This window comes from Coccomyxa subellipsoidea (genome assembly GCF_000258705.1).
Source record: "Coccomyxa subellipsoidea C-169, whole genome shotgun sequence".
Lineage (NCBI taxonomy): Eukaryota > Viridiplantae > Chlorophyta > Trebouxiophyceae > Coccomyxaceae > Coccomyxa > Coccomyxa subellipsoidea.
In genome coordinates, this window is record NW_005178027.1 from 354,589 (window position 1) to 371,521 (window position 16,933).

Here is a 16,933-nt window from a genome sequence, read left to right on the forward strand (position 1 = left end):
TTTCCCGCTTGCTGAGATGCACGATGCCGTCAAAAGGAGCTATCCAATAGTTTGCGGGAACGGATTTGCTTTGCCCTTTGCGAGACTTTGGTGCCTCCTGTCGAGTTCCATATGTCAATTCCCCCATCAGTTTCCTGCTAGGACTTCCTGCACGTCATTGAATCTAGGGTTTTCGCGTGACCGCACGTTCGCTCGGATACTTCCTCACTGTGCCACGACGCGGCCAAATCTCGCGGTCCTGTGTAGAACCCGTTGGGAAGCCTGATCGTCCGGTTAAACTTCCGTAATATTTCACACATTCACAACAAGGGTGAGCATCAAGCAGTGTCTGCAAGCTTCTGTCCAATGATTTCTTGGAGCTCCAGACAGGGTATTGCATGTCGCTGCCCGTGTGTAGCTTCCACGAGCAGTGCCGTGCCGGTCCCGCCACGGTCAGCAGCTTCAGGCGCGCATTCTCGCAGAGATAAGCAGCAGCAGCGGAATAGCACCATTGTCGCAGCCCGGCTTTGGAGTGAGCCCGAGACCCTTGATTCGGTCTCTACCCTCCCTGAGTCTTGGCCCGAGGAGGACCTCACGCACGGGGGTATCTATCGGGGTATTTCAGCCCGGGCAGAGCGCTTTGGCGTCCAGCGCGCCGCTGCGGAAGACGACGCAGCTTCAGCTTCTGAGCTGTCCTCAGGGTAAAACTCCAATCAGTGTATCTTCCTTGGTATTAAATACACTGTCGTTCCCTATGATCAGCTTGTTGAAGAGGATGGAATGATAGCAGTTCGTAGGCCCGATCTGGGCTTTTTTAAGCGGTTTGAGCTGACGTTTTGCTCCTTTAGCCTTCTGCCCCTCAATCTCTCTTGGCGACTTTTCCCGCTCATCTTTCCCATCATTTCAAGGCATTTTACGTCATTGTGTTGTGCGGGAGTCGCTCATGCTGATTGCCTGGATGTCTGCAGGGCAAGCACCAGCGGCAGGGGATCCAGGCAGGCAACCCCGGCATCAATGGTGCGGCGGCGGCAGCGGCAGCTGTCCGGCAGGCGCGCTCATGCTTTGCGCGCTCGCCGCAGAGGGGAAATCGGTGAGGCTGCTCCAGTGGCCAGCGGGCGGCAGAGAACTAGGAGGCGGACCAGCGCAGCGGAATTGGCTGGTTCAGAGGCAGGTGCAGCCAGCGGCAGTGGTCAGTTTGGGAAGGGGGATAACGTGGAGGAAGCTAGGACAACGCGCTACCTGACAAGGGAGGAGGAGATTGAGCTGTGCGCAGCCGTCAAGGTACCTACGTGCCCATAAATCAGGCAGCTAGGATAGGGCATGATTGCGTCTGTTGCTGATGGTTTCATGGGTTTGGTTGTCTACCATCCTGCTTTACACCTTTGCCATCGTTGGCCTTTTTCACTCAGGTCTGTTCTGGGCAGAATTCACCTAAGGAACAAAAAATCAAGCGTTGTTTCTTTCAGCTTGTCAATGCCATGCTGGGCGTGCACTCTGAGATTCAGTCTTAGGCATGGGGTTAGTACAAAATCGACTGGAAGCAACGTAGTATGACTGACTCGTGCCTGTGCTGCTTACAGAGGGAGGCGCAGCTGCAGAAGCTCAGGGGCGAGGCAGCAGTGGCGGAGGGGCGCCAGCTGTCAGATGAGGAATGGGCAGAGAGGGCCGGGCTGCCATCTGTCAAGGCCTTGCATAAAGCCTTAGAGGCCGGGCAAGCTGCAGGGCTCCACATTGTGAAAGTGAACATGGGCCTGCTTATGAAGCTGACCGGCAAATTTCACAGTCAGGTGAGGCACCCCTGTGGCAAGCGTAGTCCTGCTTATTATTTTTACACGCTTTTCTGCCGAGAGGCAGTGTGCGTTCTGCAGACAAGCTGCAAGTAGTGGCTGCCATAATTCTACCCCCTCAAGGACTAGCCAGATCCGAGGAAGTCCCAATCAATCGTGGGCACGGTGCTCACTATTTACACCGCCCCCGCCAGCTGAGGCCAGCCGGGTCCGCTTGTAGTGCTCGTGAAAAGGGCTCTTCCTGCGTTTGTAAAGTGCACCAATTAGCTGGCATGTGGGAAGCACTTTGCTTCTTAAGGCATGGTGGCTCAGATGCGCTGTCACTGGTGCAAAGAATTTGGTGATGCAGTAATACAATTCGATGAACAGAGTCTCATCTTGGCGCTGGCATGCTTGCCTGCTTTCATTTTCCCTCTGCTGCAATGCTGACTCCGATTTGGAGTTTGTTTTGCTTGGATTTGTGCAGATGGTGCTAGCAGCGGGGCCATCTACAAAATACTTCAAAAGATTAGTAATGCCTGTGACAGCAGGTACTGACATGTGCCGGCATGTGCATGCGCAGGGCATGACTCAGGCCGAGCTGATGGTGGAGGCGAAACAGGAGCTGCTGCGAGTGGCGGAGATATTTGACGCGTCTAAAGGGGCGCGCCTGACCACCTACGCCTGGTACTACATCATGAGCCGGATCACCAGGGTGGGGCACACCTCCGGACCTGGAAGCTTTTTGGATCACTTTCAATTACTATTATTATGTTATCGGTGCACGCTTTTACTGCCACACAGGCAGGCAAGCTGCAGTTTGTAGGCTTGTGGCAGCCTTAAAAAAGGCTTAAGGGCTGCCTTCAAGGCTGCCACAAGCCTACCCCTTCTTGGACTCGCCAGATCCAAGCAAGGCCCAGTTTATCGTGGGCACGATGCTCGGTTTTTTACCCGGCCCCGCCAGCTTGAATTTTGGGGCACAAAATTATATGAATGAAATCGAACGCAAACTCAGCAAGGACAGAATGCAAGGAATACGAGGCAGTGCGAGGGCCATCTGGCCCCCCTCATTCTGGAGCAAGTTTAAATCAGAGAAGCTATGCCTTACACTTATTGTAATATTTTGTGTTTCAATGGCACAGATGGTGATGAAGGAGAGCGGGCTCCTGCCGATGAGCGGTGCATTACAGCAGCTGGCGCGTCGGATGAAGACCGTGGAGGATAACCTGTCTTTATCACTTGGCCGCAACCCCACTCTCGCGGAGATCGCTGCGCATGTGAGCATTCCCTCCAATGGATTAGAGATCAAATGCACCCTGTATTTCATTTTGGATCAAGAGATGTCCCCTGTCTATGCGTGAGGGGTTGCTCAAACGCCCCTGTGCGAGTTTTGCCAGTTCCTGCTTCTGAGGAGCTGAGGTCTGAAGGAGCAAGGCTTGCAAGCTGTTGCTTCATGTAAATTGCCCCGTCTTGTCTTGGTGCTTAGTTGTCGCAGGGAGTACCGCTGGTGTGCGTATATGTGTTGGAGCATGTTGGACCTGGTCCAGGGCTGAAGCCAGAATCACTGGGGTGTTGATGCGTATGTCCACGCTATGTTTTCACAGGTTGGGTTTTGCAGTACCCAATTACAGGGGCTGATTTGTGGGTGGTGCTGTGTGCGCGCAGGTGGGAATCACAGAACAGCGAGCAGCAGGCATCCTGAATCGCAAGAGGAACACTATCTCTTGGGACCTGAAGGCAGTGAATGGGGACAAGAATGCCGCGGTCTTCGGCGATGAGGCCATCTCTGATGGCTGGGAGCGCGAATACATGCAGGAGGAAAAGGAAAGGTGGGCACCGGCGCTTCACAGATTTTTCCACAGCAAGTGACAAGCAGTTTCTGATCTGCATGTATAGTACTTTGCACACAGGGCTATGGCATAGTTTGGCTGGGTATGTGTGTGAGGGGGGCGTGAGATTATCTTGGCCCATCAGCTCTTGTGGACGGGGCCTGCCCCTCTCGGTTCTGCACATGGGATGCTTTTCTTTCCCTTGGAACCAGAGGCGTGAGGCTTTGGCAATTCAGGCTTAAAGCGCCCGAGGAGTGGGGGATTCTTGATTAGATCATTGCATCATCAGCAGTGTTGGGTTGCAAAGAAGTGCAACTCTGCCTGCCTCTTGCAGCATGACCCCCAGGACAAGCCTGAGCCTACTGAGTCGGAGGCAAATCTTGGTGACATACCCATCGAAAGCCTACTCTGTTTCTGCACGCCAATCCTCGTATAGTTCTGATGTAGCATTCTCTGACTTTGCAGGAGTGTGAAGAACGTGATCGAGCTCGCACTGGATGTCCTGGGGGACGAAAGAATGCGCACAGTGATGAGGTGGCGTTACGGACTGGTCGACGGGGTTCCCCGTAGCCTCACGGAAACCGCCCAGAAGGTGTTCGAATACGAATCCTCAACGGCGGGAAAGCTAAAAAAGCGTTCTGAGCTGCCCGCAAAGCCACTGACGGTAGAGCGCATTCGAGTGCTTGCCAACGAGGGGCGCGAGCGGATGGAGGCCTTCATTCGCGAGCATAACCTGCTGCGCGATCTGTTGAATTGAACTGTGAATTCTGGGGTTGAGATTTCAGACTGAATGGGCAGCTGTCGAGGGACGCGAGCAAATGGAGGCATTTGTCCGTGAGCACAAGCTGCCGCGTGACCTGTTGAGTTGATTTTTGAATTTGAGGATTCTGTCAATTTTCAAGCGCGGCAGCTGTCGAGGGGCACGAGCAGATGGAGGCCTTCATCTGCAAGCGCAATACGCTGCATGAATTGTGGTTCTTTTCCATTGTGGGCCCGGCATGCGTTGTGAGAAGCACTGATATCGAGGGGGCCATAGGAGAGGTCGTTTTTGTGGAGGCTATAAGGTAGAAGGTAGGGATCCTGTCAAAGTGATGTTGCGGAGAGCTGAGGCAGACTTGATGAGAAGATGTGCTGAGAGATATGGCATTGTTGTGTAGCCTCAGAAGGGGCTGCCATGTGTTCTGAGAGCCATGAGAGCTGTTAGTGATGCTTTACTGCCCGCATCAACTTCAGCGCTGGGGCGGGAGAAACGTTCAGAATCTCCAGGCTGATTGTATGATGACTTGGATGGCAATTTGATGCCATATCAGTGTACAATATTATACTAGCAGCCCAAGAACGGCAGAAGTGATTTTTAATGCACAATATGCCTCGTTCAGGTTCGAACTCCATTGTGGAGCGTGCGTCTAGGATATAATTTTCTCAGCAGCATCTGGAACCTTGGTATGTAGGGAGTTGGCCGCAGGTGTGTACCAATCTGTATTGGCATTCTTTTGCTTGCCAGACGAAGGCATATGCATGTCATGTGAGTGGGCTACAGCACATCATGATCAAATGCAATTTAGAATACTATTAGTAGGCAGGATGGTAGGAGCTGGCTAAAAGCCTTAATTGCATCAGACAATCGATACCCCATCCCATTGATGTACATGTCATGCATGAGGAATGAGCTCATCTTGAGATTGGCAAGGCATCGATGATATTATCATATTGTAAAGCACCGCAGGTCCCAGCTACCATATAAGACCAGTGATCTTAGATTGCCACTCATTGTACTGCTCTCTGACAACAATATGCATCTGTACCAAGTTCATCAGTACCAGCTGGTCAGCATCTCAACTTTAAAGCAACTCAAATTTGTTATGGAAAGATTTCAGGGCGTGCACACATACGTAAAGAATCTCAATGCTGAACGCCGTGAACAATCGGCATAGATATGAATGCTCCAAGTACCAACTGAGCCTCTGAAAATACACCAACTGTACACACCTTCGCACTCATTTGCAGCCTATAAACCAAATGGTGTAGCACTGTGTCTAACAAAGTTCTGCCGTTGCGTTGACCTCAATGCAATTTGCAGAAATCCAAGCCATGCATTGCAAACTCTACATCGCGCTATATAGCTCCAAACCCTCATTTTTGCAAGGGCAGCTGCCAGCATTGCACATCTGGCTGCTCCGCAGAGGCTACAAGACCACCGCAATGCTCTCCTGCAGCCTTCGAGCAGTTTTAGCCTGCCTGTCTGCTGCCATTCTGTACTGATCAAACAATTTTGCAGTGCTGCAACATATGCATCTTTGGGAATCTCCTTGCTCTGCCCAATATGCACAGAACAGCCTGGTGCATCAGGCTCTGCCTAGATGTCAGCCCCCAAGTCCATGACCTTCAGAGTCCGGCGGGTGAGCCAAAGTGACTGCTTGCTGCTGCAGCTGCCATTCCAGCAGAGCTTTCTCTTCCTCGGCCCTGCATCACCACACACCACCTTCCGTGCTCTGTTTTCTCATTGCAATCAGTCTCGCATGGCAGATGCTCCAAGAACTGCCTCCAGGTGTGTTCCTGCTGAGCCATGATGCAAGAGAATGCCGCAGCAAGAAGCGGCGCGTGATTCTGACACTGCAAAACTCGCAATCCTGCAAGACTGCCCCACCATCCTTTGTTCGATCACAGCGCTGCGTCGCATGTTGACAGTGCATGCCACTTGTCCTTGCCAGGCCTCTTCATGTGAACTGCCGATAGCAGGTCATGCTTATAAAGAAGGTTTCTTGTGGGAACCTCCTGGATGACTCTGATGCCGCCCGGTGCATTTCAGCATACAGGGGGTTCGGATAAACAATCCCCAGCCGCGGGAATTGCCAGGAGTTGTCCAACTGTAACTCCACTTAGCAAACACTCTGTATTATTTTGCAGTGCCCCTTGCCCAAGCCAGGCCTCTCTTTGGCGCACCCCTGCTCTGCATGCTGAGGTCGTCTGATCTCAAAAGGCCAGAGGAATACAAATCAGGGTTACTAAAGGTGACAGGATTACAGTAAAGTGCCCCCACCGCTGCAGCAGGTCGTGCAGGAACCCCAGCTCTTCTTCGAGCGCCTGCTGCTCTGGCTGCTGCGCGTCCCCGTCCTCCGCCGCGTTCCCTCCGTCCGCCGCGGCGCCGCGCGAAGCTTCCAGGAACTCCAGCCGCGCCATTAGCTGCGCGCAAGGGAGAACTTATCACTTTGAGTAGAGCAGGGAAGGGATTTTCGATGTTACAAGCATAATGTTATCACGCTACATCAGAGAAGAAGACTCGGTGTTTCCACCGTGGTGTGTCCAACGGTGAGGCTTCAAGCATGGCTGCTCTGATGTCATGTGATGGGTTGCCCAAATTATAGATTAAAGCTGCGAAATATCTTTTGATTGATCACCATAGACAGCATAAGAAATGGAAGGTGAGGGAATCATGGCATGTGCCAACAGAGCAATACAGGTAGAAGGGACGCAGAGAGGCAATAAGCAGATAAAGAGGAAGGCAGTTGAAGGCAATAGATTATTATGTCTGCTTGCCTGCGCGTTCTCGCGTGCCAGCTCAGCATTGCGGGCCGCCATGTCAGCGCGCTCGGCGACTAATTGCTGCGCCTGCATCGCCATCTGCGTCGCCAGGTCATCCGCCAGCTCCTTCTCCGTCTGCACCACGGGTGACAACACAGAAAAATTACATGCTCACTATTTGTAATACCCTCATATTTACTGAACCAAGCCACGAGAACACCTATTCTCACAGGTGAGCTCATGAAAGCTGCCTTCTTGTGGGTGCAGTACAAATGACCACGGTCGCCCCAGGTGCTCTCAGTGTGTGCGCATAGAAGGCAAGAGGCATGTCCGTCTGAATTGGGCATCGCAGTCGTGAATCTTTTCCAAGGAGACTTCCTGCACGGAAGACTTCAATCGCTATTGCTGATGGGCAGTTGAGGAGTACAGCAGCTCATACCACCACTGCAGATTCTTCTGCCCCAAAATGCAGAGATCTCACCCGCAGCCGCTCGAGCCTTCTCTGCGCATCCTCGCCGCTCTCCTCCGCGCGCGACCCCTCTCCCGGGGGCGCAGCGGCCGCGGCAGCGGTCGCCGGCGGCGGCCGCCCGGCAGCGTCCGGGCCGGCACTCGCATGGATCTCTTCTGACCGCGGGGACTTACTACCATTGCATTTGCCGGCCGCTGTTAGTGGACTCAGATACTCTGATGCTGCAGCACATGCAGCGGCAGCGTTTGTTTCCCTTATGGGTGATGACGTGGCGGATGCGTTGGAAGTGGGGTGAGCGCGAGTCTGCGACGGCGCGCCCTCCTCGGAGCCGGCCTCGGAGCCGCCGCGCTGGCCGGCGCGCAGCAGGCGCTGCCCGGCGTCGCTCAGGAGAAGCTTCCTGGGCTGGTGCTGCCTGTCAAAACAAAATAACCCTACGGTTAATCACCCGAATCTTCTGAGAGTGTGGTGTTGCCCATGCATATTTAGAACCTGTGAGACTGAGAGACCTAGTGACAATTGCTTCATGCAATTTTAATGATCTAGTCCTGCATGTTTGTGCAATCACACAGGAGTCCAGCCTCCTGTCTCTGCGATTTTTACTGCATTTCTTTCGCACGAAACAAATATCTGTAACATAGCAGATGTAGGGGAGCGGGAGGACCTGTTGAGGCGGCTGGAGGAGGGGCGAGGGTGGGATCCCGGGGGCTTGGGGGACACAGTTTCCCAGGGCTGACTGGACGCTGAGGGAGGCGACTCGTGGGACGGCGGGAGCGGCACGCCCCTTGACGGCGTGGATCCCGGGGTGCTCTCTGCGCTGCGCGGCCGGCTGAAAGCTACGGTCCATCAACAGGCTACACGTCAGACCCAAACTGTATACCTGCCCATGCTCCGGTGCAAATTCTGCTATGCATGCTGTAATAGGGTGCCCCATCTAAAGGTCATCTGGATCTTCCTCTAGATGGCGTGCAGAGGGGTGGACTTCCAGAGGAGTTGTACCACCTAGAATCGTGGAGCATTACTGAAGACCAGAGGAGTAGAGATCCGTGAAATCAATAATACTAAACCCTGGGTTCCAGACAAACTTGGATCTTTTTATGAAGCAACCTGCAGAGCATGACCTGCCAATGGAGCAGACAACACCTGCCACAGCGCTTCAAATTCGGTACACCTGGTTCATAAAGCTCGAGGCAAATAATTTGGTGCATCAAGCCAAGGCCTTCATTGCTGCAACCAACTTGGACCAGCGCTGCTGCAAAGCAGGATATCACAGGGGACTCTGAGTTTTATAATTAGAGTCCACTGGATATCAGAAACACAGGGCAGGTGCGCGCACATTTGTTGACTGTGTTGCCCCGCTGGCGGAAGGCTCGTTCGACGTCAGCAGAGTAGGGGGGACTGGGCAGGCTCCCCACACTGGAGCGGGAAGGGGGGGTCAGCCCGGGGGGTGCGACCAAATCGGGCAAGGGTGCCTGCTTCGCCCATGACCTGCGCATGCACATTATTAGCACCTCAGCAGCTCAGAACACCCGTCCCTTGTGATTCTGAGGTGTTGCTGTCATGTCTTTTGACAGGCTGCCCACACGACTGCCAACACGAGCATGACACCACGAAAGCAGGAGCTAAGACTTGTCCATGTACTTGACTAACGACAATCCTACCAGTTATGTGACCCACTGGATGGGGGTGTGCATTATTCTGCGCATTCCCGGCACCGAGCTGTTTAGGCACGGGCGCGCACCGTTTACCCCTCGTACTGACATGCTGCACAATACAGCAGATGAAAGCATGACATCTGATATCAGCTAGGTGTGGCATGAGTTTACTCATAGAAGGAGGGTAACGGTGTTTCACTCTTGACGTCGCATGCGTCAGATCAAGTAAGGTGGTCAGTCCTGGGCGCGCACCGGTTGCCCCGGCGCCTGTGCCGGTCGGAGCCAGGCTGGCGGCTGCCGCTGGACGCGGTCTCCGACGGCGATCCTGCGCAGCTGCTGCTGCTGCCCGGCGTGCCCGGCGATCTTCCGCCCCCTGCCCTCCCTGCCATTCCCCCTGCCCAGAAACATTGTCAAATATTCTGATCCCTGTCATGATTTCTGACAATAACTTACTAACCCTTCAGCTTGCACATGCTTAGGCACTGGCTCTCTTCCTCTGTCTAGCTGCATGCACATCGCAGTCCTGGCTTGAATTTGGCTTTGCAACTAACATGGGGCGCCAAGACAGTTGGAAGCTAAATCTTATAGGACCGTGCTTGTAGCACCGTGCTTGTGACTGTGGCATGTCTTCTCAGAGAAAAATAGAGTCAGCTTGTAATGAGCCAGGCAGGTTGAGTCAGCAGCGCACCAGGGTGCAGACTCAGCCGAGCCAGCAGGTGAGGGGACAATTTTTCGAGTGTGGAGTCAAACTCGCTTGCGCTGGCAAACACGTCAGTGCCCTTGTGCCCATTTTGCTGAGCAGAGCTGGCATGTGATGCAAGCTCTGGCAGTCCCATCCGGATCCACCTTAACACCCCAGCAGATAATGTTGCTGTGACTCCTGAGCAGAAGGTTTAATTCCGAAGAGAACGTGTTTCAAGCTGCACATCTTCCATGCTTGGCCAAATGCCTCCTTCCGTCGCCTGTCTGAACCCAATCAGGGGGCAATGCATGATGCAACCTTTATAATTTCTGAGCATGTCATATGGGGCCATATAGCAACTTGCACGAAAACAGCAAGGATATTTTCCATTGACACCCTGTGGGATTTGACAATTGTAAAGTTGCAGCGCGTACCACAACAACCTTCTTTGGGCAGGTACCGACCAAGTTATCCCCCCACTCTCGAGCAACAAGAAAAAAAAAGTCCCTAGACAATGGGGGCTTTGCAAGAAGTATTATTGCACGAAAAGTGATGTTGAGGCAGGTTTGCTGAAATAGCAGAGCCAGTTTGTGAAATTGATGCACATACCTGTAAGAGCTAGGGGCTGTGCCCACCGAAGAGCAGCAGAAGAAATGCTAAGCGATGGGCTCAGCGTGTCTTATCAGGTACAATATTCACCCTCTGGTCACCTCTTGGAATGGAAGCTGCCTGCCGAGGCTGTCACGTGGCAACAAATGGCCTGATGTCCGACCCGGGCAACCACCGTTTCGGGGCCTGACCTTCACCACAAATGTGGAAGATAGTACTTGGATCCGCCTGGTACGACAGCAGCGTAGGAACGAGGATTGGGGCGAGCAAAGAAAGCTCTGGCTGACCTGCGCAATTTCGAACCGCTGCACATAATTATGACCTGCCCTTCTGCATGCCCCTCCTGGATGAGCATGTTATTTCTATTCTACATTATCAAAGCTGCAATGTTACATCACCTGCAAAGTGGTGTCGCTCTCATAGTATACGCATGATAGTGGAGGATTGAAGTGCTGCCAAAAGTACAAGAGCATGGCACACAAAACAACGAGATCAAGAAATTCTAGGACAATCGGAGCACAGACCTAGTCTGAAAGGATCTTACAGAATTGTAGGATGATTCTCACCCGGTCCGTCCCTATGTCCTTCTCTTGTAAACACCTGCCATGGATGCAGGTTGGAGCACGGCATGTGGTGATCAGAAGCCTCACAAATTATCATCTAGGAACGATCCGGCGATGTAGATCAATAAATACAGAGTCACAGAATTCGTGGAGGCAAAGCCACGCAAGCATCGAGCCTACTTCAGGTGTGAGGAAGCCAGCAGAGCAGGGAAAGTTCGTTGCCAGAGCTAGCTCATACTCAGCGAAACAACCGCATGCAATATCAAGCGGGGGCCCCGATGAAGAAGGTTCTGAAATGAGCATAACTCCAATCGTGTTGCTGTGGATCTCACTCGGCATTCTGGCCTGGTGCACACAAAGGTTGGCAGCCCCGTCCATGCAGCGTGCTGATCAATTCTTCACTTTAGCTGAAGGTTTCCAAACTTACCGGATCTTCCCTCAATACATATACTATTTTTCTGACAGTTCTGGGCATGAAGGGCGAGTGTCAGGGTCCAAGTGGCAGCTTTCCTTGCGGCAGAGGCAGTGTACATATGGCTGCACGTCAAGCCCCTGGCACCCCTCCTGGCTTCAGCCCCGCCTGATGTCTCTTTCCTGCGTCGCTATACCACCGGTGCCTACTTTGCCAGCGAGCTGGCCCTTTTTGGGATGCTGGCATTTGCCAGCCCTATCCGGTAAAATTTGCACTGTTCACCTGCACAAATGTCATTTCACCAGCCGACAGATGTGAATCTCTGCAAGCACTCAAATGAGTGCCATTGAAATTGTATTGGGTGCTGCACAGGGAGGTCGTTCCAAGAGCTTTGTTGGGCACTCATGCAGCTTTCCATGTGCTTTACACGGTCCTGGCAACCTTTGCGCGGCGCTGGTGCCTGCAGCAGAATCTCCAGAGGCTTCAGGTGTACCACGGTCCTCCTTTGTTTGCTGATTTTATGGCAGCCAGTCAACTGCTCAATGGTGTTATGTTGAACAAGCTTGCTCCAGCAATCGCATCGCAGGAGCTGATTCATGCATCAATTGTGCTGTGGTACTTGAATGCATGGAAAGAAAGTACACTTGCTAGGCGGCCCTTTCTCCTACCTCTTGAAGTCCATTTACAAGACAGCCCTTTCTTCTGTCTTTTGGTGTTTTTTTTGCCTTCATGGTGCACTCCTCTTCCTCTGATTTGATTGGGGTGCTGGTTGCAGGCTTCTAGCAACAAGTTCACATGGCACGGCGTCTGGGCTGCTGCATTGAATCTGTTGAACGGTGCTGATGCTGCACTTCATGTGTTGTACTTACTTCTCTTAGCAACAGCTCTCTAGCCCAGTAAAGTTGTGGAAGCAGCATGGCCATATAGGCCTCTGGGAATTCCCAGTGGGAAGTACTGTCATACCCATGGTCATTTGAACCACCAGGTGTGCTGCAACTCTTTCAACTCTTTTTAATTGTTATACACAAAATACGTGTGTTTGTGCACGGTGTCAAAATCCGTCACCCTTTGTTACAAGGATCTTTTTCTGATAACGATCCAGTCGCATGCGATGTGCAGGGTTGAGGCGGCTTACGTCAGAACAAGAAAGAGAGCGCTATCTAGTATATGCTTATTTTGGGCATGCACATTGCGGAAGCGGTGTACCTATAGGGCAACTGGTCCGTTGCAAAAATGAACAGAGATCCCGGATGGATGTGCAATGGAAGCAAAGCTAGTCACCCGAGTGGTGGGCTCCTGAAATGTACAGTCCTTTTGCGCAAGCAGCCTAGCTAGCCTATAGGCTTGCAAGTTGCCTCAAGTTGTATGCAGGATCAATGATTATGACCAAGAAGAGTGCCCTCAGCCCCGAAAGATGATATTGTCGTTTCCTCATGATTGAGTACCGACCAAAGTCTCATCAGATTGTTGTGACTCAGTAGTCATCACCGGGCACCCTTCTTGGCATGTGTGAGACGTTGTAATTCAAAAGGTGTATTGGCAAGACAATGAAAACAAGAACATGTGGTGCACATTTGAGTGCCACTCAGAAATGCCAAGACCTGCTCCCGTCCATCAAGGCACCTTTCTTTCAGCTGTCAACAGTGCATGGCATCCAACAAGAAATAGATTGGAGTTGGAATCACATGCATGTGCGCCATACAACTGGCAACCTACAACTGCATTGCAAACTTGCAACTCAAAAAAGCGTGCCTGCACCGTTGATAGCATTTGATCCTCCCTGTTGGATACTTTGGATTCGTACATCTGTGAACACCTCTAGGCCAATAAGGGCCAGTCTTCTCACAGTCACACCTGGTCTCTCTAACTCCCTGCGGAACAGTCTCAGACCTGTCCTGTATACAAGATTGCATGGGAATCCATACCGTTGGCAAACATCGTGAGAAAACAATTAATTTAAGAAGTCCTCCCTCGCTGCCCCCATCGACTGTAATGAGCCCTGGAGCCTCAATGCCAATTCTCTGATCATGATACCCACGCTCTGGTTTCAGGCAGACACTGGCACTCCATTTGAGGGCGCCTTGCTCTTCTTGATGCCCTCAATGGCTGCACAGACAGAAACACAGGCAGAAATCAGTCACTGCCAGAAAACGCCCTCTTAGCTCCTCTGCAAAGCAAAGCCCCATGAGGGCTTGCCAAAGTGGCTTCAACACAAATTCCCAGAAAACATGAGCAGGGGAGACCAGCAATTGCTGCTGTTGCAACGACCTGAACTAGCCTACTTGCCACTCGAGCCAACACTTGTCTCATATGCCAATCTTCACACAAAAATCCAACGAAACACAAGCCAAAACAAATTGCAATCTAGGAGATTCCAAATAACAAATGAGCTCACCGTCTTTGTAGCTCTTGGCACCGAAGACGGCTGATCCGGCAACGAGTGCGTTGGCGCCGGCATCAATCAGCTGGTAGGCATTTGCAGGGGTGACCCCGCCGTCCACCTCAATCCACGGGTTCACTCCCTGAGTCACGCAAATCAACGCTTTCATTTCAGTCCCAGGGGGTAGAAGTGATGTTGTCCCACTAATCCCCTAGGGGCGCACATGCTGGTTACCAAAGGACAGAGAATTACACATGCAGTCGCAGAGATACACAGCCTGTATATGGTACAAAGCGTGCCAAACGACAAAGCTTTCTAGGCTCACGGTCTCGACAGTGGTCAATCAATCACAAATGACAGAATTGGAATTTTTGCAAGAATCAAGGCATACAAGGCATGCAGATGCATGCCTGCAGCAGTAGATGCTGTGGCTACCCAGAGTTCCACATGACTCTCACAGTGATCAGTTGAAGCACACTGCTGACTACTTGTGTGCATCTCTATTCCTGCAGCAGCCGACTACCTACGCTGCAGACGCTTATTCACAGACATGACTTCCGTGAGAGTTTGAGGGTGGCTCATTGCCCACCTTGGAGTTGCAGAGGGCTTTGAGGCGGCGGATTTTGTCGACCTGTGAGTTGATGAACTTCTGGCCTCCAAAGCCCGGGTTGACGCTCATGATGAGCACCAGGTCCACAATTTCGATGACCTGCGCATGCACAGGGGTTCATGCACGGAGATACCGTACTGGTGATTCCTCAGCGCCACTCTTTGAGGTCACAAGATCACTCTGTTGTATTCTGAACCCCGCACCGAAGGCGGTGCGGGAAATGTTTCAAGGCAACATTTGGGGGTCTTCCTGCAATTCTATCACCAGGGGCTTGCTCGATTGGATTGGAGAATGCACCATTGGCTACGAAGGAATATTTAATTTGGATGGAGGGGCAATGAGGCAGCAACACACCTCCTCAATGGTGGTCAGGGATGTGCCGGGATTGAGCACCACACCAGCTTTCACTCCAAGGTCCTTGATCTGCAGCGCACAGACCCATCAATGGTCACATGCAGACCTCTCTGCATTGTCTTTTTGTTGCACTGTCCAGCACAGCACGGTGCTCCCATCCCCTCATCTGACAGGTGAAGGCTGTTAAGGCTTCCATCCTTGCACATACAATACTTCCCCCATTACATGTGGCTACGCAAAGTCAGCGCTGGCCACCAATTTGCAGCACAAGTGCAAGATCATGCATGCTAGCGCTTGGGCACTTCACCAAATACTGCTCACAACCTCGGCCACTGCCTCCAAAGACTTGCATCACAGCCGTCCCCAGCATGTTGCATTGCCCCTACTGTTCCTCTGGTGCCACAATTGCTGTCCTTCCTAAGAAGTTTCACCAAATGCCATACAGGATGTGCTCATGCTTGGCTTACGCCGTGGGGCCCTGCCATTAGTGCCACTGGAAGAATCAAGCCTATGGTCATATATAGACGCCTGCAAAGGGCACATGTAGGAGGGTCAATCACTGTGTAGAGGGTGGATCACTCACTTGGTTGACCACACGGTGGAGGTGGATGGTGGCTGATTGCTCTGCGTGCACGCTGATGATGTCACTGCCTGCCTTGGCAAAGTCAGCCACCCTCTGCTCTGGCTCCACAATCATCCTGCGCACATGCGCCCACCCAGCAAATTATTTTCCTGTATGCTTGGCATGTACATCTTATACACCACTCTGACATGCTTCATACCTCCCACATAGCTCAGCAGTCCTGGTGCATGCATGCTGCATAAATGATGCATGAGATGCGATCCACGCAATGCATGCATGTCAGTGGGAAGCTGCAAGCCTGACAAGAAGCACGAGCATGCGAGCGAGGGGAAAGTAAGATACGGAGAGAAAGAGGCTCACAGATGTGTGTCGATAACTGCATCTGTCAGCGGCCTGAGGGCGTCGACCACCAGAGGACCGATTGTGATGTCTGCACCAACAGCAGTGATGATAAACAGCAGTGATGATAAATATTCTGATTTAAGTTGAGTCCACAATGTGCATATCACTGTTGGCTGTTTCTACAAGATGGCAAGATAAGCCAGTACGCACTTGGGACAAATCTGCCGTCCATGACATCGACATGGACCCACTGTGCGCCAGCATCGACCACAGCAAGCACCTGTACAATAGACATCCATGGTATTTGGTAAAAGTGAGGTGCATCTGTCAACAAGGTGAAGGCAGTGTAGCATTCGTGTGTCTGCAGATATCGCAAGGACCAAAGAGCAGATTCCAGAATTGTTGGGCTAGCAAACCGATCCCAAAACTTTGTGACATACGCTCACCTGCTCGCCGAGCTTGGCAAAGTTTGCCGAAAGAATCGACGGAGACACACTGCAGCGCACAGGGCCAGTGTCAAGTAGTGCCACCAGTATTGCCCAGTCAAACACCACGATACTACCAATTGCTTTAAAAACGTCACAGGTTTGAAATGTGCTTATTGCACCTTAATTCATTTTGAATCAAGATACTATCAAGGAGACAGCAACAGCTCCTCCAGTCTGGATGCAACTCTAGTACGGTATTTGTGCCCACGTACTGCATGCCTGTATCGTGGCAACCAGGGCAAATAGGAAAGATAATATAACGCACATGATGCTGTCCTTCGAGAACCTGTCTACACGGGCTCCATCGCCCTTGGCTGACACTCTGACGGCAGCCCTGCTGCTGGCCTTGAGCGACCTGCTGCCGGCACCACACAACTTTGCTGGAAGAGCTGGCGCGAAAGTAGCGGTGAAAGACGCCATTTCCCTGATCCGATTGTGTCTGCGCAAGATGCCTGAAAAAGTTGATGTGCTTTTGATCGATTCAGCTTCGTGGCTCACCTTCACGTTTCCCCGTCACCTCACTGCAAATCTCGCAGGTAAAACCAAGATACCAACGGTGGAAAAGGCGTGATAAACCGGGAATACCCAGTCAATCATGAGGGTGCTGTCCAACATGCAAATTTTCAACAGCCAGTCATAATTGCTTTCTAATTCTCATAGAGCTGTATAGACATGCATGCACCCGTGACCTAT

The 16,933-nt window shown here is 52.0% G+C and overlaps 3 protein-coding genes across 3 annotated transcripts; 1 reads left to right on the top strand and 2 right to left on the bottom strand.

Moving 5' to 3' along the window:
* Positions 1-993: 993 nt before the first annotated feature.
* COCSUDRAFT_44070 (hypothetical protein) lies at positions 994-4,331 on the top strand (the record flags this gene model as incomplete). The annotated part of the gene is made up of 6 exons (XM_005644589.1): positions 994-1,260; positions 1,560-1,766; positions 2,329-2,460; positions 2,888-3,022; positions 3,411-3,574; positions 4,040-4,331. 6 exons carry the CDS (start codon positions 994-996, stop codon positions 4,329-4,331), a joined length of 1,197 nt encoding a protein of 398 aa, XP_005644646.1.
* A 1,606-nt stretch (positions 4,332-5,937) lies between these two features.
* On the bottom strand, positions 5,938-10,053 carry COCSUDRAFT_57828 (hypothetical protein; the record flags this gene model as incomplete). The annotated part of the gene is made up of 8 exons (XM_005644590.1): positions 5,938-6,037; positions 6,615-6,757; positions 7,046-7,231; positions 7,578-7,977; positions 8,227-8,398; positions 8,899-9,050; positions 9,470-9,611; positions 9,906-10,053. The coding sequence occupies 8 exons, from the start codon at positions 10,051-10,053 to the stop codon at positions 5,938-5,940; spliced, it is 1,443 nt and encodes a 480-aa protein (XP_005644647.1).
* Positions 10,054-13,018: 2,965 nt separating this feature from the next.
* Positions 13,019-16,688, bottom strand: COCSUDRAFT_30748 (D-Ribulose-5-phosphate 3-epimerase). The gene is made up of 9 exons (XM_005644591.1): positions 16,506-16,688; positions 16,199-16,247; positions 15,963-16,032; positions 15,771-15,840; positions 15,411-15,525; positions 14,828-14,896; positions 14,453-14,572; positions 13,879-14,005; positions 13,019-13,589 (listed from the first exon to the last, which is right to left on the bottom strand). Exons 1-9 carry the CDS (start codon positions 16,658-16,660, stop codon positions 13,531-13,533), a joined length of 834 nt encoding a protein of 277 aa, XP_005644648.1. The 5' UTR covers positions 16,661-16,688; the 3' UTR covers positions 13,019-13,530.
* Positions 16,689-16,933: the final 245 nt, after the last annotated feature.